Source organism: Bubalus bubalis, chromosome 13 (assembly GCF_019923935.1).
Source record: "Bubalus bubalis isolate 160015118507 breed Murrah chromosome 13, NDDB_SH_1, whole genome shotgun sequence".
NCBI classification, from domain to species: Eukaryota; Metazoa; Chordata; class Mammalia; order Artiodactyla; family Bovidae; genus Bubalus; species Bubalus bubalis.
In genome coordinates this window covers 77,737,341-77,759,027 of record NC_059169.1, presented here as the reverse complement: position 1 = coordinate 77,759,027, position 21,687 = coordinate 77,737,341, and the positions used below count along the sequence as shown (strand labels likewise).

Here is a 21,687-nt window from a genome sequence, read left to right as displayed (position 1 = left end):
GGAGACGAGTTGTTCAGAAGCATCTGGGCCCCAAAGGACGCTTTTCAGATAATAGACGTGTCTTTGTTCACTGTGAAACAAACAGCTCTATTTCCTGGTCCGTGTGTCTATTAACTAAGCCTTAGGCCTTCCTGGGTACCCCGTCAACCACCCTTTACAGTATATGGGCGTGCCACCTGGAGTCTGGGCATCCTGAGACCCTGGGATGCCTCAGCAGCTCTGGGGTCTATGGGAACCCGCCATCCCAGGTGGCAAAGCCAACGCTGGTCAACAGGCTGCTTCCTCCAGTGTGGACACTTACAGGGTTGGCCAAAAAGTTCATTCGAAACACCTAAACTTTTTGGCCAACCCAATATTTCCACTGGTCCACAAATGCTCCTTTCTAGGCCAGCGTTTTCAGGACTGAATTTCACACGGGCCAGAAAATCTTTTGTGAAAGGAAACAGACCACCTAGTTTTGTCGACCCTCACTCTATTCCTTGAGTCGGATGACGGATGACTTCTTAGTGATGAGTTCCGAAATGAAGACATGATCAGTCTCACTGAATTCGCATCAGCATTTTATTCTTATAAATATGGTGCATTTGCAAATCCAACTCTAACGTCTTGAGTAAGGACACTTATTTTTCTTCCAGTTTCAATGAATGAGGCTTCAAGTGTGGCATCATGAGACCAATTACACAAAGGACTCTTGACAGGCTCATTACTTTCTCGCCACATTCCAGCAGGCATGACAGACACACTAGCTTTGGGATGCTCAGACTGACAATTTCCTCCCATTTCAGGTCAGGCTCCAGTTACTGTTACGAATGCCTCAGAGCTGCATGTAATTTCAATAAATCTTTATATTCTGGAAGTCCTCTGGGGTCAAATCTACCGTCTTGGGAGTCAGAGTCTGTTGACAAACACTGTGATTGTTCCTATAGGGAGAAGGGCTGATGGCTCCAAAGCCCTTTCACTGAAGCCCGTGAGAAGAGGGAAGGGTCAGGGCGCCTTTGGAGCCTGTTGGGGTCCAGGGGGTGGGGGCATGGGTGGTCATCCACGCATGACAGGTCCGCTGAGGAGATTTCTTACTGCAGAACACGACATTCTAGCCACCCTCTGGACCCAAACCACCTTAAAAGAGTGTTATACTTGGTTCTGAGTGGTCAAATACCACAAGTGCCACTCAATTTTAAAATTACGTAACCCTGGCATTCCAAAGCCCACGGGCATGGCTGTGCCAGAAGAGATGAGGTCTCTGTTTAAAGGTGAAAGCCCCAGACGGGGCTTAGTCTCAAAAAAAAAAAAAAAACAAAAAAAAAACCTGTCAAATCACTCTCATCTTGAGAGTCTACTTGGCAAGCATTTTTTTCTCCTCTGGAGGAGGTTTTTGTTTACAGGATTTAACAATTGAAGAAAAAAAACCCCACACACAATTGTGCATTGTTCATTGCGGCACAAAGGTCGGCTCTCAGCACACAGTGGGTTTCCAATTCCTGATCCTTTTTGATCCCATTGTGTAGATCGGCAGATACGGAATTTTATTTTATGGCTGCAAAATGAAAAGCAAGAGACAATGGGCAGAAATCTTGTGAATCACGATCCTACAGAACTATCTGCCCAGTTGCTGGGCAGAAAAGTCCCTCTTGTCCAATTCTAACGGTGTTTACATAACTTTTAGAATGCATATTCACTCAGTAACACATTTTTTTAGGGTGATTGATCTAGGTGCCCAAAGCCTCTGTCTCATAGGGGCTAAAATACGTGTGGGGCTGAGACAATGAGGAGGCTGAGAAATGAGGACGAATCCCCTCTTGTAAGACGTAGGGGACAAAGTCAATTCACTGTAGGAGATAAAGGAGCATGAGACTGCAGCGCTGCAGATCACTTTGTCCAACCCTTTTTATTCAGAGATGAAGCAACTGAGGCCCACAAGCAACTAGCCCAAGACTGCACACGTATTGATATTAATAATTCATGGCCGAACAGCATCGACAACTTCCTTCTTACCAGTCTACCCTGTTTGGAAATCCTCCCACTACAGACCAGGGGAATTATTTTCCATTACTTACAATACTTCTGCCACAGCATATCTTAGAAAAAAACATAAAGAAGAGGCAACAGGTAAGAACTTTATGATATAACCCTGATGAGAAATTGGTAGCGAATTCAACAATTCATTTAAGTATTTGAAAAAGCTATATGTTACTGGTTGGAATACCTTTTTTTAAAAAGGGACATTTTTTCCTTAATAAGGTGAAATCATGTGCAATTTATTCAATACAAGTGGCCATGTGGCTGCTCCTGAAATGCAACTCCAGGAAAAAAAAATTTAGGCACAGGAGGTGTCAGCTTAGACTTGTCATCTCTCTTATAAAGGTGATGGTTGGAAACAAACAGAAATGCAACAAATAATGCTCCTTGGTCCCCCCAAATCTCTTTGCTCTGCTCCCTGAGGAATTTCACTCTGGCCGATCTGACAGGAACAGGAAGAAGCCAGGTGGAGCCGGCGTTTGGAGCCCCCAGAGATGCATTTCAGGAACACTGACCACGCGGTCCAGGGAACACCACTCCTCAGGGGCTTTCAAAGCCCCCGAGTTTGTTTAGAGAAAACCCTGCCGGCATTGATGGATTTCTCCTCCTGATAGTTTGCAGGAGAGGGTGTAAAGAATTAAACGATTCATTCCAAACATGTGCTAGACGCAGGGACCCTTGCTCAGACCCTTTTCCCGCGGGTGCGCTCGAGCCGCACATGCGTGATGAGGTCCTCTTGAGGGCGCTCACAAAGGACCCCGGGGGTGGCGTGGGGAGACGCATCCTTCGCCCTGAGACTCACGGCTTTCATTCCTCCTGGCCGGTCAGGATCACAATGGACCTTCTCAGCGTTATGTGGGCTCCCTGAGGACAGGTTTAGCCGCCTTTCAGTGGAACAAACCCCCCTACCCCCCCCCACACCGAGGCGCACAATGCGGTTATTATAACGCCCTGGCCCTAAGAAGGGCCTGGGAACAGCTTAGAGTGGCCTATAATTAAGTTCACTTAATAATAAAGACACAACTTCTTAGGTATTTATTGCAAGAAGCGAAAAGAAGCCTGTCATCTTCTCACTCTCTACTCCCCTCCCCCACCCTCCTTCCCTTTTACAAATCAGGAAAGGCAGGGAGTTATACATTTTTTTAAAAATAACTTTTGCAAAGGCTGTCTGGCCAGTGGGGAAAGGGAAATTAAATTACTTGAGAACATTCTTTCCATGTTAAAAAAAAAAAAAAAGGCTTCTGCTTATTCAGGTAGTTAACTCATGGGGAGGATTGTTAAAAGGCTGTTCCATCAACCACTCTTCGATTCAACTTCCAAAGGCTTTCAGGGGCTGTGACCCTCCAGCAAAGGGGCATCCCTAGGGATGAAGCTGCCATTTAGAAGGGCACTTCCTCAAGCCGCCGCTGTGCCCAGGAAGGATCCATGGGGAGCGTCCCTCCAGCAGGGCCCCATGTCCTTGGTCCCCACCCCTCCTCCAAGCACTCAATTGTGCAGCTAGTTTCCAAGTAGTGGGAAGAGGACAGAGCGCCAGGAAATGTGGTCAGTTTGCAAGAACAAAGCATGAGAGGGGGCAGCCCAGGGTCACAGCTCTGCCCCTGTCTGGCTGAGTGTGCCTGTTTTCTTGAATTTCCCTGAGGCTCAGTGTCCTTTGTAAAATGAGGATGTTAGTAGTACAAGTGTTAGTGGTTCAGTCGTATCGGACTTTGTGACACTATGAACTGTAGCCGCCAGGCTCCTCTGTCTGTGGAATTCTCCAGGCAATGGGCTGGGTATCCATTCCCTTCTCGAGGGGATCTTTCTGACTCAGGGATCAAACCCGGGTCTCCTGCATTGCAGGCAGATTCTTTACTGTCTCAGCCACAGGTACAATGAGTAATGAATAGTCTTAAGTTCTCTGAGCCTCACTTCTTTTATCTGTAAAATGAGGTTAAAAAGTAACCTATTTTACATGCATTGTTGGGATAACTGAAAGGAGTAATGTATGAAATTGCTTAGCATACGTGGTACATAGTGATCAGTAAATGCTAGCTGCCATTCTTATTATTATCATTATTCCTGTTATTAATGCAATTGTATTTTTAAAGATACTTATTGGATTGAAATCGTTTGCATCATTGGATGATTCAATACACAGAGCAGGTGTCTGTCTCGAGAAACAAGACAAGCCATGCAAACTGGCTGGGCAATACTGCATGGGAATAGCTGATTGCTTTTATTTCTTTGGTAGGGAGATGGGGTGGTGAAACACACGAGGGTCATCATTTCTTTGCTGTAATTGATTAAATGAAATGAACTGTACAGTTCCCACCATGTAGGGGTGAATAAGATAACATTAATAACAAGACTAGTCTTTTCAGCTTGTCATAAGAAAGCACACGCATATTGGTGCTCCCAGCATTTTGGACTTTGCCATCAGTGATGAAGAGAAACTTTTATTACATGGTTGAAAAGAGGCTGACTTCTGCTGGAACATTTGATTAAAAAAAATCACACACTGGACATCGAGCCTATTGATAAGTAAAGGTCAGCCCAAGAGAGGGTGGGAATGAGGTACATTTTGGGGAAATAAAAAAGAATGAGGCTTATAAAAAGAAACAAATTTGAGTCAGTTGAGTTGAGATGGATGGACCTGGAGCCTGTTACACAGAATGAAGTAAATCAGAAAGAGAAAAACAAATACCACATATTAACACATATATATGGAATCTAGAAAAATAGTACCGATGAACCGATTCACAGGGCAGGAGTAGAGAACACACGCGTGGACACAGTGGGGAGAGGGTGGGGCGGGCTGAGAGAGAGGCATTGGCAGAAACACACTGCCATGGGCAGCTAGTGGGGTTCGGAGGCATCACTGACCGACGGGCACGAGTCTGGGCAAGCTCCGTGAGACGGCGAAGGACAGGGAAGCCCGGCGTGCTGGGACCATGGGGTCGCAAAGTCAGACGCGACCGAGTGAGTGAACAGCAAGTGGGAATGTGCTGTGTGACAGGGAGCCCGACCTGGAGCTCGGTGGTGGCCTAGAGGGGTGGGGTGGGGGTGGGGTGGGAGGGAGGCTCACGAGGGAGGGGATATATGATTCGTAATGCTCCTTCACACTGTTGTACGGCGGGAACCAACACAACATCGTAAAGCAATTATCCTCCAATTAGAAATGAATTTTAAAAAAAGGAACGAGGCTGCTTTTTAAATAGCTAAAGAAATCTCCAGTTACCATTCAGCTCAAACATAGTGCCTTGTTTTCACTTTGTTTTATGTAAAAAAAACAATAAGCATTTGGAGGTACTACATTTTGGACACCTAAATGGAGGACTGTGAAACTCTGAGAAGCCCTGAAGGAGAAGAGACAGGAAACTCAAGGCAAGACATCCTTTATCCTCCCGATCCCAGCAGCATTTGCTCTTTATTCTTTAAAAAGCCTTTTAAAAGTCACATGGGAAAGGAAGCACTCCAAGGATCTTTCGATTCCTTTTGGTTTTGGCTAAGACAATGAAATTATTGAGAAAACCCAACCTTTTATAGAATACTGCTGTTGAAAGGACTTTTGAGTGGGTTGAATACTATCAAATCATTGTTTGTTGGGCAATACAGAGCGGAGGAAAAAAATAAAAATAATTACTGAACAGGAGCGGATTCGGTGGGTTTGCATAGAGCTGCATTCCAGTGTCAGAATGTGGCATCAAAGGCTTCGTTTACTACGGTCACTTTTTTTATCCTAAGTGATCAGGTGATGCATTAAGGCAACAGCAAGGTTCTTTTCATCCCCAAGGGTTTTGGAAACAGACCATGCTCCACCATTCTCAAACCACCTTCCTTTAACCCTGGCCTTTCACATAATGCAGGTCAACTCGCTTCCTCTGGTGATCACACATCAGTGGTGCACGGGCCTCACTCTGGCTGCTTCTCTGAATTCTGATTACTTAGCAAGTGCAGGAAGGCTCAGGAATGTCAGAATTACCCGGTCATTGCACGCAGACACTGGATAGACCTCTTCTTTTCTTCAGGATACCCTTTCTTTGTATCTTATTTCAAATCCCAGGGTCATCAGGGTGATAAGGGCACTTCTTAAACACTGGACAGCATGGTGGAGGTGAAAATCTGTTGTAAAATCTGAGGGATGTCCTTGGTGTCCATGGCAACGAAAGACCGGCCCGCTGGTAGAGTTCTCTGAAGCCTGTCAGGATGCATGGGGAAAGAAAATTACCATCGCAAACCAGGGCGCCCCTTCCACCTCTGGCCTCTGCAGACCTCAGCATCCGAATGGTTTCTTGGGAAGGGAACTTCTCACTTTTTAATATCTTGCCCCTGCTTGCAGTGGAACTGGCTGTTGCTAGGCAACAGAGAGCTACAGAGAGAGGCTCGCTGGAAGCACTGAACCGAAAGAAAGGTCTTTTTAGTGAGAAAATTGGGGAATTTGCAAGGCAAAAAATGCTCTCCCTTTTATGACGGTCGTTTCCTGGTATTTTATATTCCCTTGGCAGAACAGAGCCCTCGGGATCAATCTGGGACTTAGCTCACCTAGATTCAGAGAACGTGTTGGCCTCACACTGTCCTACTAACTGCCTTCCTGCCTTAGAAAAACAGGCTTCAAGAAAAGTTGTCCAGCCAAACCTCAACTGGTTCTTTCTCTCTTCCTCTTGAGTTCTCTCTCTCCTCTCTCTCCCTTTCTCTTTTCTGCCCCACATCATACAATGTGAAACATAATCTGACTTACGCAATGCCTGCTTTGATGACACTGAGGTTATATGGGCTTATGTTAATTTTTTTAAATGCCAAGTTATCATTCGGAACAAAGGGCCATTTTTGGAGGCAGTAAAAGTACAAGACACAGCTCTATCCCAAAGAACGCCTCCTTTCACTGTGCCAGCAGAGTTTGGTTTTGGAATGACATTTAATAAAAGTCCACTCTCCTGTGCAATATCATGCATTTGGCATGCCTGGTAGACCAGCTAATTCTACAATGTATCTCCTGCCAGTGGATGTTGGATCATTTCCCCAGGAAACCACAAGGGTATTATTGTGCTTTCTTAAGTGTTCAAATAGGATCTGTTCACTAGAAAGACAAAATAGCTATTTCAGCTCAAACAGTATTTGTTGAGCTTGCCGTCTGGATTCATCCTGGGCTGGGTCTGAAGACAGTCTAAGTGGAAAAGGCATGGTCTGCATTTGAGGACATGGAAGTTCTCAAAGAGGCTAACATGCACAACTGAGAGAGATGTGAAGTCATTTGTAACAACGCGACTGTAGTTATGTGGTATTAAGTCTGTTCTTAGCCGTACCCTACAATCCTACAGCAAATCAAAGGGAAGAGAAAAATATGTCAGAACTTTGGACCCTAAAACATTTCCTAGTCTGTCCAGGACTCTGTGGGCTTCCCTGATAGCTCAGTTGGTAAAGAATCTGCCTGTAATGCAGGAGACCCTGGTTCGATTCCTGGGTCAGGAAGATCTGCTGGAGAAGGGATAGGCTACCCACTCCAGTATTCCTGGGCTTCCCTTGGGGCTCAGCTGGTAAAGAATCTGCCCACAATGCAGGAGACCTATGTTCGATCCCTGGGTTGGGAAGATCTCCTGGAGAAGGGAAAGGCTACCCACTCCAGTGTTCTGGCCTGGAGAAGTCCACAGACTGCATAGTCCATGGGGTTGCAAAGAGTCGGACACGACTGAGCAACTTTCACTTCCCAGGACTCTGTACCATAGGGTGAGACAGGTAAAAGAGGTGGAGAAACAAAAGGGCATGTGGGCTCTTGTGATGTAGGCAGGATTTTATTTTCTCTTTTTGAGGAAAGATACTTTCAATTGTGTTTTCTGCTCCTTACAAGTACTTTAAGTAGAGAAAAACCATTTCTGTTTGTAATTCAGAAAGATAAATGTTAGTGTGTTTAAGAAACGAAAATGTTTCCAGATCTATCCTTTCAGATGATCCATGATAGTATTTATTATCTGACCATAAGTCTCTCTATTGAATATTCAGCATATTTAGTGTAGCATCTTACTATAGATACAGACATACATGAAGGAGAAATACAAGAAGGAAGATTATCTGTCTATGTTTATATATATGTATATATATATATAGGAGAAGGCAATGGCACCTCACTCCAGTACTCTTGCCTGGAAAATCCCATGGACGGAGGAGCCTGGTAGGCTGCCGTCTATGGGGTCGCACAGAGTCGGATACTACTGAAGTGACTTAGCAGCAGTAGTATATATATATATGTGCCATGGTCAAGTCACTCAGTCATGTCCGAGTCTTTGTGACCCCATGGACTGTAGCCTGCCAGGCTCTCCCATCCATGGGATTTTTCAGGCAAGAGTACTGGAACGGGGTGCCATTTCCTTCCCCAGTTTATAGATATGTGGACACACATATTAGATCTTATTTACATGTATGTGTGTGTGTGTTGGGCTACCCTGGTGGCTCAGTGGTAAAGAATCTGCCTGCTATGTAGGAGCCACAGGAGATGTGGGTTTGATCCGTGGGTCGGGAAGATCTCCTGGAGAAGGAAATGGCTACCCAGTCCAGTATTCTTGCCTGGAGAATCCCATGGACAGAGGAGCCTGGAGGGCTACAGTCCACAGGATTGCAAAGAGTCAGACATAACTGAAGTGACTCAGCACGAATGCACACATGTCTAGTATGTCTAAATACAATGTAGAGACACACATCCCTAATCTCTGATGCTACGAAAATAGTAGATGCTTGTTACTTTGAATATGATTTGGGCATGAACTGAGCTTGACACCTTGATGTAAAAGGCAAAATGTATAAAATACTGTTTAATTTTATTGGTAGACAAATCAATTTGCTATTTATTTTATTGTTGGTTAAATATAAGCTGAAAAATAAATAACTTAAAGTATTGCTGCTCATCTAAATATAAGGTAGAAGATCCCATCCCCTCACCCAGACTGTCAGCTGCTTGAGGGCAGCCACTCTGGCTTCTGTTTCTCCCCCACGCCCCCCCACTATCCCTGACGACGGGAAGCCTGTGAACCAGCACGTGTCAGCTACTCACACCTCTCTATCCTTGCCCTCTGCTGTACCCTAAGGTGACACTTACCTGGCTGCTTGATCGCCTAAAGATCCAATAAAGATGGCGAAAGCATTTACTTGAGGGTTGCTTGTCAGGATCTGGGCAAACTTGGCAGGGTGTATTCCATAGCGAGACAGGTTGGCATCACTTAAGACAATGACGAAGTACTCATCAGCTTCTTCTTTGACGATTTCTTTGATGGCATGTTCTGTCCCCTCTAAGGTGTGGTCCCCACTCATGCAGAACTGAGCGTGGGCGTGCATCGTCTGGGGGTAAGAGACATGGCACAAAAGCCACCAATGAGAAGCTTTCTTTAAAGAAAAAAACCCAAAACATGATTTTTCTATTGACAGAGAGAAAGCACAAATACTCTGAGCGAGTTCTATGTAATTTGCACGTTAGACCGACAACAGTACACAGTGATATCTGGATGTGGTCAAGACTTTCGTTACAGACAGGAAATGTTCCAAAACGATCCCAGTTGGCACTGATTTTTAAGACTCAAGCTGCCATTTAAAGTGAGACTATGTAGGGACTTTCCTGGTGGTCCAGTGGTTAAGAATCCGCCTTCCAGTGCAGGGGACGTGGGTTCCATCCCTGGCTGAGGAACTATGATCCCACATGCTGGGGGGTAAGGAGGGGACACGCAGCTACTACTGAGTCCTCATGCCGCAGTGAAGACCCAGCACAGCCAATAAAAACAAACAAACACAAATCCAAAAAGCCTTAAAAAAAAAATGTCAGGAAATGTAAGAAGATATGAAGCTTGGTGTCACATGGGAGAATGGAGATAACACAGGAGAAAAATAAGGAATGGCTTGGGTTTCCAATAAACAAAGTTATAATACTAAGCACTGTACTTAATAGGAATGGAGGAAATTTACTCTGAAAAACATGATGAGTGTGTTTCTACTGTAGATCTAAGTATGTGAAACTGAATTTATTGTTAGAAAAATACTAAGAAATACATAAAATTTGGGTTAGAGAGAAAACTCTAGAAGGAGTCCTTCTTTTCCTTCTGAAATATGTAGGGGCTCAGAAGAACTCTATAGAATACAGACTGTAGATCCTGATACTAACCTGAGTCCCCTAAAAATACATAGGAACAAAGTTTAAATTTTGTATGGTGTAGATCAGGAATTTCGGCATGATAAGTGCTTTCTCATATTAATGCTTAAATCTCTGTGAAACAGAAAGTCTTTTTGCTTCCAGTTAACTGCTGCTTCTTCAGTGAATCTTTTCAGTGACCAGTAGATACTTTACCTAATCTGGTGGAAGGTTTCTTAATATAGAGGTAATTGAATGCATTTACCTTGAGAATTTCTAGTCTTTGCTTATTGTCCTTGGGGATTTTGTTAATTGGAACTAGACCAATGTTGTATCCATCTCCAGAGTGTCCAGCGATGTCATACTACAGGCAAGAGAATCAGATTTAGAATCCTCTGTCCACTAAAAAATGGTCACTGGACCTATAAAGCTTCCAACTTTGTTTTGTGATTGCCCAGAATTGCCAAACATAAGTCCATGGGTGTTTACCAACAAAGGCAAAAAAAGTCCATGCTCCTTCCCTTCCAGTCCATTCTCATTGATCTCTGCTCTCCAGCCGCAGGGAGAGAGTGTGAGGAGGGCTTCAGGGGCTATCAAGAATTCCATTCTTAACTTTCAGAGACAGAGCTTCACAAAACATACACATATGTACACACACACACCCCACAGTGTCAGTAGGCAGAATTCTAAGGGGGCCTCCAAGATTCCTGCCCCCCCCTGGTATATACGACCTGTACAGTCTTCTCCCCTTAGATGTGGGCAGGACCTCTTGATTATGTTATGTAAGGAGGCCAAAGGGATTCTGCAGATGTAATTAAGGTTAAGAATCATCTGGCTCCGAGTTGATCAAAACAAAGATTATCTGGATGGGCCTAATTTAATCACATGAGCCCTTAAAAAGTAGAGAGATTTTTTTCTTGCTGATAGTAGAAGGGAAAGACAGAGAGATTTGAGTGTAGGGAAATTTGATACGTGGGAGTTATCTGTGGTCTAGATGGTGGGCACCACAGAGCAGGACCCCAAGAATCACATCTAGGAATGACCCTGCCTAAAAGCCAGCACTGAAACAGGGACCTCAGTTCTACAACCTCAAGGAACCAAATTCTGCCAGTTTGAATGGGCTTGGAAGCAGATTCTTTACCAGAGCCTTTGAGTAAGAGCCCAGGCTAGCTGACATCCTGATTTCAGCCTTGTAAGATTCTAAGCAGAGAACTCAACTGAGCCTGCCTGGAATTCTCAACTACAGAACTATGACTTTAACAAGTATTGCTTTAAGAAGCTAAGTCTATGGTAATTTGTTACACAGCAGTAGAAAACTAATACACATACCTTTTTTTTTTTCCTGAACACAAAAGTGAAATATATTCACCGTAGAAATTACAGAAAAGCACAAAACAGAAAGTGAAGAGGAACTAAAGAGCCTCTCAATGAGGGTCAAAGAGGAGAGAGAAAAAGCTGACTTAAAATTCAACGTTCAAAGAACTAAGATAATGGCACCTGGTCCCATCACTTCATGGCAAACAGAAGGGGGAAAAGTGGAAGCAGTGACAGACTTTATATTTTTGGGCTCCAAAATCACTGTGGACAGTGATTGTAGCCATGAAATTCAAAGATGCTTGCTCCTTGGAAGAAAAGCTATGACAAACCTAGACAGTGTATTAAAAAGCAGAGACATCAGTTTGCTGACAAAGGTCCTTATAGGCAAAGCTATGGTTTTTCCAGTAGTCATGTACACATGTGAGAGCTGGACCCTAAAGAAGACTGAGCACTGAAGAAGTGAAGTTTTCGAACTGTGGTGCTGGAGAAGACTCTTGAGAGTCCCTTGAACAGCAAGATCAAACCGGTCCATCCTAAAGAAGATCAACCCTGAATATTCATTGGAAGGACTGAAGGTGAAGCTCCAATACTTTGGCCACCTGGTGTGAAGAGCCGACTCATTGGAAAAGACCCCGATGCTGGGAAAGATGGCAGGCGAAGGGAGAAGGGGGTGGCAGAGGATGCGATGGCTGGGTGGCATCACCGACTGATGGACAGGAGCTTGAGCAAGCTCTGGGAGCTGGTGGAGGACAGAGGAGCCTGGCGTGCTGAAGCCCATGGGGTTGCATAGAGTTGGATACGACTTAGCAGCTGAACTTTAACAACAAAAAAGTAAAAATTATCCACGATCCCATTACTGAAAGGTAACCTCTGTTAATGTTTTCTTATATAAGTTCACACACACATGTCAGCATCAACATGATTTTTAACTAATGGATAACATTGACCGTGTGATTTTATAATCTGCTTTTCTATTTAATAGTGCATGACAGAGATTTTTCAGTTTAGCAAATACCTTTTAAATTTGCTCTCCCACAATGCACAAGAGAAAGTCTTGTCTGTTGAGAAAAGGCTGGCATTGAGACAGGGTATTGCATTTTTACAGAATTTGGGAAGAAGTTTGGGATTTGAGGCAACTGTAATTGGAGCAAGGTGGTTCTCTCCAATTGTGGGGTTTGCCCCTAAATTCCCTTTCTCCTCTCATTTTCCTCTAAGAGTTTTTTGTGATACTGATATAAAGATTGGAATAAAAAAAAAAAAAGATTGGAATAGACCTCAGGGTATTTGAGCAACTGGGGGATCTGAAAAGAAAATTCTGGGTATGGGTCTGGGCCAAATATCTTAGGGATTCCTTGGAGTGCTACGGGCTTCCCTGGTGGCTCAGATGGTAAAGCCTGCAATGCAGGAGACCCGGGTTCGATCCCTGGGTTGGAACGATCCTGGAATGCTACAGGTCAAAATACTCAAGAATCACTACTATCTATTCACCATAGTCAATAGCTGTCTTTTGAACACCTACCACATGCAAAACACCACTTAAGGTGTTGAAAGTGTTCGTAGCTCAGTCACGTCTGACTCTTTGCGACCCCTTGGACTGTAGCCCACCAGGCTCCTCTGTCCATGAGATTCTCCATGCTAGAATACTGGAGTGGGTTTTCCTTTCCTTCTCCAGGGGATCTTTCCGATCCAGGGACCAAACCCGGGTCTCCTGCATTGAGGGAAGTCCTAAGGTGTTGAGGGGAATGCAATGATTTCTTTTCATGTCTATTCTTTTATATCTGGTGAGTTTTTTGAGGGCAAGGCTGTATCTTATTCATCTTAACACATTTTATTATCTATGAATAGGCCTGGTGTGTTTATTGTTGAAATGCTTTGAGAGAGTTTGCAATCAAGTTTGGAAATTAAGAAGCTTTCCTTTCCCATGTGTGCTACATTCTTTCACAAATAAGTTCTTTAGACGCTGGAATGCATTTTTTTCCTCCCAGCACTCATGTGATACATGGTGGTTAACCCAAGCTAGCTGACAAAAACAACCCATAACATAACTGAAATCATGGTATTTAAAATGAAAAGTAGAACATTCTCTGTTGAAATAATTTTTATGCAAAAATAAGGAGTCAGAAGGCAGTCAGGTTACAGGGGGAAGATGAGTTCTATTCTAGACATGCTGGAACTGTGCATTTGGGAGACATCAGAGAAGAAACCTATTTCTTGTCTGCGATGTGGCTGTCACCCTCAGGAGGGGTCAGTGTGACTGTCAAGGGTGACTAGACAGAGAGAGAAGAGCAGAGGGCCCCAACCAAGTCTTGGGGGGCACCCTCCTCATTGAGGTGGAAGAAAGACCCAGAGTGGAGTGAAGAAGATGTGAAAGAGAAGTGGCGGATGCAGAGTACCCAGAATGGCCCTGGAAATTAGTGTGCATGGCTCAGAAGCAGCTGTGCAACTGTGCTGAGTGACATTCACCACGGCCAGCCAGGAGCAGGGTGACTAATGACCTCTGTGCAGAGAATCACTGGAGGCCTTCGGGGGCACAGTTTCAGTAAAAGGTTTGTGGTATGAGACAGAAATAGAACAGCATCTAGACAGGTGTTTGGGGAGAGGTGCCCACATTTCATTGGCACCTCATTGGCTATAAAGAGAGGAGACGACTCATTGGAAAAGACCCTGATGCTGGGAAAGATTGAGGGCAGGAGGAAAAGCGGGTGACAGAGGATGAGATGGCTGGATGGCATCACCGCCTCGACGGCTGTGAGTTTAAGCATAGTGAAGGACAAAGAAGTCTGGCGTGCTGCCGTTCATGTGGTCGCAGAGTCAGACATGATGGAGCGACTGAACAACAACAAGAGAGGAGGCGGTGGGGAGAGATCAGGGTCACGGTCAGAGGGCCAAGTTTGGAGAGGGGGGAAGGACACGTTTTTCCTGAGACTAAAAGGAAGGCATAGAGGATAAGAATGGACAGAGACAAGTACACAATTGAAGGGATAAGTGGGCAAATGAAGGCCCATATAGGATGTCTATTTAAAAGCTATAAATCATGGTCTCCTGTATTACAGGCAGATTCTTTACCGTCTGAACCACCAGGGTAGCCCATAAATCAGGCTGAAAATTGCTAAATAAAATATGTTCTTCCTCTACTTTGATAAATAGACATTATAATGACCTGGAAAGCCAGGGTTAAATTCCGAACACTTGGATTGTCAAAGCTCCGTGCTAGAACACGGCGCTGTGGGCAGGACTGGCCCCTGGCTTGCAGCCCACGTCCTTCTCTCTGTAGCTGGCTCTGTCCCCACCTCGAGGGGCTCACAGGCACGTGTGTGGACACCCGGTCCTCGTGTCCACACGCCATCACCTTTCTGTCCTCACAGTGCTGGCTGGGCACACCGTTGGCCAGTCTGGCCCAGGAAGATGGACCTAAGAAAGACGCCCAAGAAACAGACTTGGGGTCACCCGAGCAAGACAGCTGGGGATCCCAGGAACTGGGAGTAGGTTCTAGACACAGAATCTAAGCGGGCTTGCTCCACTGGCCCCACGGACTCTGCCCTCAATGGAAGGGCATGCTCAGAGGAGGGCCAGGGCGGGACATTAGTCTGTGCCTAATTTTAGAGTGTTTTATTAAAAATACAAAGGATGATATGAAAGAATATTGGGGGAAATTTGCCGATCCACTAAAAAAGCTTGGTAAGAAACACTTTCCAGGGATATAACAAATTCCATATATGAAAAACAAAAAAATCTCTGTATCTAGTTTGCTGTCATTGTTGTGAAAAGGTGGCAAAATTTAAAACCTAAAGGCAGCACAGCCCTGGACGATGGAGTGCTGGCTTCAGTATATGCCTGACCACGGTCACCAAGGGCTCAGCGCAAGGACTGGCCTAGATGTGGGGAAAACCTGCACAATTCCTCCAGGGACGAAAGCGCCAGGCCCCGTCCAGTGGTCATGGCAGGAACTGTTCTAAACGGAGAGCAATGGCGACCACGGCAGTACTCTTGCCTGGAACATCCCATGGACAGAGGAGTCTGACCGGCTGCAGTCCATCGGATCATGAGAGTCAGATACAGCTGAGCGACTAAACCACCACGGGCCGGGCAAGCTGCTCTCATCATGGGGCTGTGAGGTAATCTGTTAAAACGGGAATCTTACACATGACGGGGTAAGATCAGTTCCTAGAAGCAGAAGTAAGTTTCTCTTATTTGGCTCAGATGAGAGGGCTATAAATACATATTTGACTTTTTCTTCCCCTTTTAACTGATGGTTAAATATCTTACTGACCAGATGACCATGGGTGATACTATATAAATAACTATTTGACCATGTGGTCTGCTTACAGGGTTGCCACAACTGGTCACTGCAAGGGAAAAAGTTGCTAGTTAATTATTAAACAAATAGTAGTCAGGCTTCCCTGGCGACTCAGGGGTAAAGAATCCGCCTGCCGACGCAGGGGGACACAGGTTGGGTCCCAGGCCCCGGAAGATCCCACGTGCCCTGGAGCAATTAAGCCCCTGTGTCACAACTCCTGAGTCTGTGCTCTAGAGACTGCAAGCCACAAGTACTGACCCCGCGAGCCACGGCTACTGAGGCCCGAGCGCCCCGGAGCCTGGCTCACAGCAAGGGAAGCCACCATAATAAGAAGTCCTGGGACTGCGACTAGAGCGCAGCCCCTGCTCTTCGCAACAGGGAAATGCCTGCAGAACAACGAAGACCCAGTGCAGCCAAAAGAAAGACAAACAATAAAAAAATTTAAAAACCATATAAAAAAAATAGTAGTCAAATGAATTGTTGGATGTTTCTTAACAAAAACAGATACTGATTGAACCTCCACAAACATTTAGTCACAAAACAGTCTATCATTTGATCGATCTATCACTTAATTATCTGCCCAGGAGAAACAAAGCATTCTATACTTTTTTGGGTAAACAAGATAGACAGGGGAGCTGCACACCTTCCTCCCTCCTCCCTTCCTCACATATTTGCAGTAAGGAATGTGCAGTTTGCAGAAAGGCCTTCCTTTGTCTGAATCTAGTTGGTGTTACAAAGGCTGAGAAGACACACCTAAAGGAGAGGATGAGGCTTTTAAAATAGCTTGCAGGCTCGGGTTCTCATCTTCCAAACGGGCTTGGGGATTCTTCTGGGTCCAAAGTAAATACAATGCTTGAGAGGAATTCAAAGTACATCCAAATGTGAAGCATTCGCTGGCGTTACTGGGGATCATGTTAATCTTCCATGAAAAACCATCTTTCTATGTCGTAATTAACTGGGATCCACTCTCCAGGGATCCCAACACACTTTATAGAGAGTAATTTGCTAACCCTCAAAATCGTCTGGGTGAAAGGAAAAAGTACACGAACTCATCCGTTTCTACCGCCTGATTCTGCCACTTACCCAGTCCGTCGCTCGTTGGGACAGACCTGACAGAGTCTCACACTGGCTTCCAGGCAGGACTCATAAGAACTCACTAAACAAGGACCTCATTGTTGCTGTAGACCGTTTAACATTTATTTTCTTTCTGTTTTTCTGCCTAACATTTAGACCACAACTTTTTCTAAGTAGCTCAAAATTTTTGTGATCATGATTTCTCCACTTTTCAGAGCCTCCCTTAAATCTCTGCGGAGTCCTGCATTTAACATCCAACATAAACATTAAACCACAGCAGTAAAGAAAAGTCTTAACCAGAGAGGACTGATTTTAATACTTTTTTTGCTTTAGAAACTTGTTTAAATACCCTTTTGCTATATTTTCTTTTGCAAATCTCATTTGTTCAGAGAAAGTCAGGAAAAAAATGAAAACAAATGCTGAGTTTCAGTCCAAGACACAAAAATTTATCATCAGATTAGAAGGATGATTTATAATATAATATTTAGATGGCAAAGAAAAGCTTTATTTCCAACAAAGAGCTACTAGCATTTTTATGAATAAGGTTTGTGTTTAAATTTCTGTTGGGAAGGATAATCATTTGCTAACTTTAGGAGAAATTGTGCTTTATTATACCTGTTGGGCTTCCCTGGTGGCTCAGGTGGTAAAGAATCTGCCTACAATGTGGGAGACCTGGGTTCAATCCCTGGGTTGGGAAGATCCCCTGGAGGAGGGCATGGCAACCCACTCTAGTGTTCTTGCTGGAGAATCCCTACGCACAGAGGAGCCTAGCGGGCTACAGCCCACAGTTTCACAAAGAGTCGGACACGACTAAGTGACTAAGCACATATCTCTATATTTTAAGTAGCAAGAGACAATCATTTGAGGCTATTTTGGAGATCTGATAATATGTGAAATTCTAATCTCCTTCTGGACATACAAATACACCATTCTCAGGTAGGACTGCTGACAGCCAACCAGCCAAGGATTAGACAATAAATATAATTAAAAAGGTCAAGAGATGTGCCAACAGAACTCTAGGGTGTAGACAATGATCTACAGTATCAGTTACTGCTAAGCTTTCTTCATAGAGAAGTCAGTGTAAAGAGAATGATCTTCTGGACGTCACAGACTCTAGCCTTAGCTCCAACTTTAACAAGCTTTGTGACCTTAGGTGAGTCACTTAACCCCTCCAAATCTTATTTCCACGTTATAAATAATGCTGGCTTAGATGACCTCTAACCCTGGGTGCTTGTAAACCACTGAGCCTCTATGACTAGTAGGGATGATCTCTGTTTCACCTAATCTCAGAGGATCGTTGAAAGGCTAGGACAATACATTTAGTGAGTATAATGTCAACGTTATGGTTTACAAAGTGCTTCTGTCTATCTCCTTTCATTCTGATTTTCTCCACACCTTTGTGATTGGTGTGCTTAATATCATTTCCCAAATTAAAAACCGATGCTCAGAGAGATTAACAGGCTTTCTTAAGGTCCGAGATCTAGTGGTGGCGGAGGTGGAATCTGAATCCAGGTGCTCTAAGTCCAATGCTTTTACTGAAGAGAAACAACCGTTCCCTAACTACTGCCCCCCCCCCCCCCCAGCCTGTCCCAGTCTTTACCTAGGATTTTTGAACTTTCACATCTATGATTGAGTCCATTCTGAATTCTTGTTTAACTCTGAGTGGACTTAGAGAAGTCTGTACACCCTTCTTCACTTTTATTTCCAAGCAGCAGGAAGAATGTCTTCAGGAAACTCCCTGGTGGCCCAGTGGCTGGGACTCTGTGCTTCCACTGCCTGGGCTTGATCCCTGGTCATGGAACTAGAATCCCTCAAGCTATGTGGTGTGGACAAAAAACAAATAAATAAGAAGAAACAGAGTCATGTGGGAATTCTCTGGTGCTCCAGTGGTTAGGACTCAGAGCTTCCACTGCCATGGGCCTGGGTTCAGTCTCTGGTTGAGGAGCTAAGATCCTGCAAGCTGCATGGTACAGCCAAAAAAAAAAAAAAAGAACTTATCCAAAGCCTGAGCTGATAAGATGATTGATTTCTCTTTCTAAATGTGTGAAACATGCCTGAGATATTAGAAAAGGGAGAGTGATAGATGCTGAACTAAGTTTTTGATAGAAGGAATTTTCCCAGCAGGTGCTGGTTTGAGCCACACTTTTCCACATCTTTGAGAAAAGTATGTCTACTACACCTCCTTTGGGTGATGGAGGAGAAGATAAGAGTACTTTATGTAAATGGTATATTTGCTCCTAAATTACAGCTTTCTAAGTATACCGATTGGGCAGAAATAATATGGCTGCCGGAACAAGGAATAAAATGTGAATGAAGAAAAGGTCATGAAGTGGGAGTCAGACATCCTGGCTGTTTACAGTTTAGCTGTGTGACTTTGGGATGTAGATTTTTATTTTCTCATCTTAAAACAGAGGCTGGTGAAAAAAATTTCCAAGATCCTCTCTGCTCCCAAGACCCTGTGAGAATTCTGGGGGCCCACCCAAGAAATGGAATGAGAAAGTCTGCTTCACTTAGTTACAGGGACACCTGTGCCTGTTTTCTCCTGTCAAGGGAGTGAGTCATCTAAGTCTAGGTGAGGATGACTTTTCATTCCCGAAAAGAATGCCTCCAGAATCTGTAAGAAATAATGATCCAGTGTTGGCCCTAGAATAGCGGTTTTCTAACTCTAAAATTTTTTTAAGCAGTGGAATTCTTTCTCCAAATGAAATATTGCACAAAGCCCAGATTGTGAAACGTCATACAATATCAATACAAGTGGAATTAGTTTGGTGGAACTGGGGATGAAGGGGGAAGGGGTAAAACGTGCCGTCCACACACCTTCGCCCTCCGACATCCTCAGGGGCTCCTTCTACCCTGTTAGGGAGCCTCCCTGGTGGTCTAGTGATGAGGACTTGGCGCTTTCACTGCCGTGGCCTGAGTTCAATCTCTGGTCGGGGAACTAAGATCCCACGAGCTGTGCGGCGCAGCCAAAAGAAGAAAGATGAAACCACAGTCTTAGAAGTGATTTATATGTCTCTACGGAAACACTACATTTGAGAGGTTTTTTCCAAGTTCAACTTCTCAATAATTCAGCTTATTTTCTGGTGTCACTATTTGAGTGCTCAGTAGAGACATACCTAACTTCTGGTGTTACTGAATATTTTGAAGGAAAAAAAATAAATTAGGCATTAAGAGCTTTTGCAAAGGTGATCTGCTTTAAGGTTATAGTGAAAACATTCCCAGGGCTTGGAGAAATCATGAGGAACAAACTGGAATGAAGGTAAAGGAAAAAAACGCTTCCTGACTTAAATGAAATGGCTCCCTACTTTTCAGGCCAATGTTTAAGTGCTACGTGACCATTAAAAATTCTGCTGGTTATAAGATTAGAAGACTTTATGCTGATTATTCGGAGAAGGCAATGGCACCCAACTCCAGTACTCTTGCCTGGAAAATCCCATGGACGGAGGAGCCTGGTGGGCTGCAGTCCATGAGGTCGCTAAGAGTCAGACACGACTGAGCGACTTCACTTTCACTTTTCACTTTCATGCATTGGAGAAGGAAATGGCAACCCACTCCAGTGTTCTTGCCTGGAGAATCCCAGGGACGGGGGAGCCTGGTGGGCTGACGTCCATGGGGTCGCATCGAGTCAGACATGACTAAAGTGACTTAGTAGCAGCATGCTGATTATTAGCAAATAATGTTGCTCCTGTCTTAAGCCTACTTCAGTGGTTCCTGAGAATAACTGAACTCAGTGAGTAGAACAATTATGAGAAACTTAAAAAATTCCAGATGCCTCTGAAACATGTTCTGCCACTGAATTACTTTTTCTTTTCAGACATCCTTGCTCAAAGGTCCTTTCCTTCTCAGTAATTCTTACCCATGGATTTTGTTAAGCTGCAATAAAAGTGGAAAGTGAAGTGTTAGTTGCTCAGTTGTGTCTGACTTGTCAAGACCCCAAGACTGTATCCCGCCAGGCTCCCCTGTCCATGGGATTCTCCAGGCAAGAATCCTGGAGTGGGTTGCCAGCTCCTCCTCGAGGGGATCTTCCAACCCAGGGATCGAACCTGGGTCTGCTGCATTGCAGGCAGGTTCTTCATTGTTTGAGCCCAGCTTCAACTTGGATTTGGACTCTAATGACCCAGAGCCCAGGAGCTGAGCCCAAGACAAAGAAAACACACAGTAGACGCCAAGAGAGAGGCTGTGGGAAGAGTCCAGATCCCTGAGCCAGGCCAGTGGCTTCTGAAGTTTTTAAAGCAAACACAGACTAGAGAGCCTTACAACGGAGGTATAACTGCAGGAAGACAACATAAAGAACTTTCTGGAACTGGGGAGTAGGGAGGCTCAGCATATGCTGCTGAATTCCTAACATATGATAGCACATGCAATGCCATCCTGGGCTATGGAAAATATAATTTTCACTAGGAACTCCTAAAACTGTCATTTGCTCATGCCTCATTTTATATTTGTTAAGTGACACACTTTCATTACTTATTCCTAGTCCTTATGTTTCCTTCAGAGATGAGAACATCAAAGTACAGAGAGATTAAATGAGTTGGATATAATCACATAGTATAAAGATACAGAACATGGACTTCCCTGGCAGTCCAGTGGTTAAGACTATGCCTTCCAATGCAGGGGGTGCAGGTTCAATCCCTGGTTGGGGAGCTAAAATCCCACATGCCTCCTGGCCGAAAAACCAAAACATAAAACAGAACCAACATTGTAACAAATTCAATAAAAACTTTAAAAATGGTCTTCTCAGTTCAGTTCAGTTGCTCAGTCATGTCTGATTCTTTGCAACCCCATGGACTGTAGCATGCCAGGCTTCCCTGTCCATCACCAACTCCCAAAACTCGCTCAAACTCATGTCCATTGAGTCAGTGATGCCATCCAACCCTCTCATCCTCTGTCATCCCCT

The 21,687-nt window shown here is 44.4% G+C and overlaps 1 protein-coding gene and 1 non-coding gene across 3 annotated transcripts in view; one reads left to right on the top strand and one right to left on the bottom strand.

Annotated features, from left to right (window-relative positions):
- Window positions 1-3,028: 3,028 nt before the first annotated feature.
- VWA8 (von Willebrand factor A domain containing 8) overlaps window positions 3,029-21,687 on the bottom strand; it is a 372,743-nt gene continuing 354,084 nt past the window's right edge. For both annotated transcript variants that reach the window (XM_025263046.3, XM_044926847.2), the window contains exons 43-45: window positions 10,368-10,466; window positions 9,083-9,321; window positions 3,029-6,193 (exon numbers count right to left, since the gene is read on the bottom strand). In XM_025263046.3, the coding sequence (XP_025118831.3) occupies window positions 6,085-6,193; window positions 9,083-9,321; window positions 10,368-10,466 (447 nt within the window). In that variant the 3' untranslated portion in view covers window positions 3,029-6,084. The remainder of the gene's footprint in view (window positions 6,194-9,082; window positions 9,322-10,367; window positions 10,467-21,687) is intronic.
- TRNAY-GUA lies at window positions 7,393-7,465 on the top strand. The gene has a single exon. It is a non-coding gene; the product is annotated as a tRNA-Tyr (tRNA).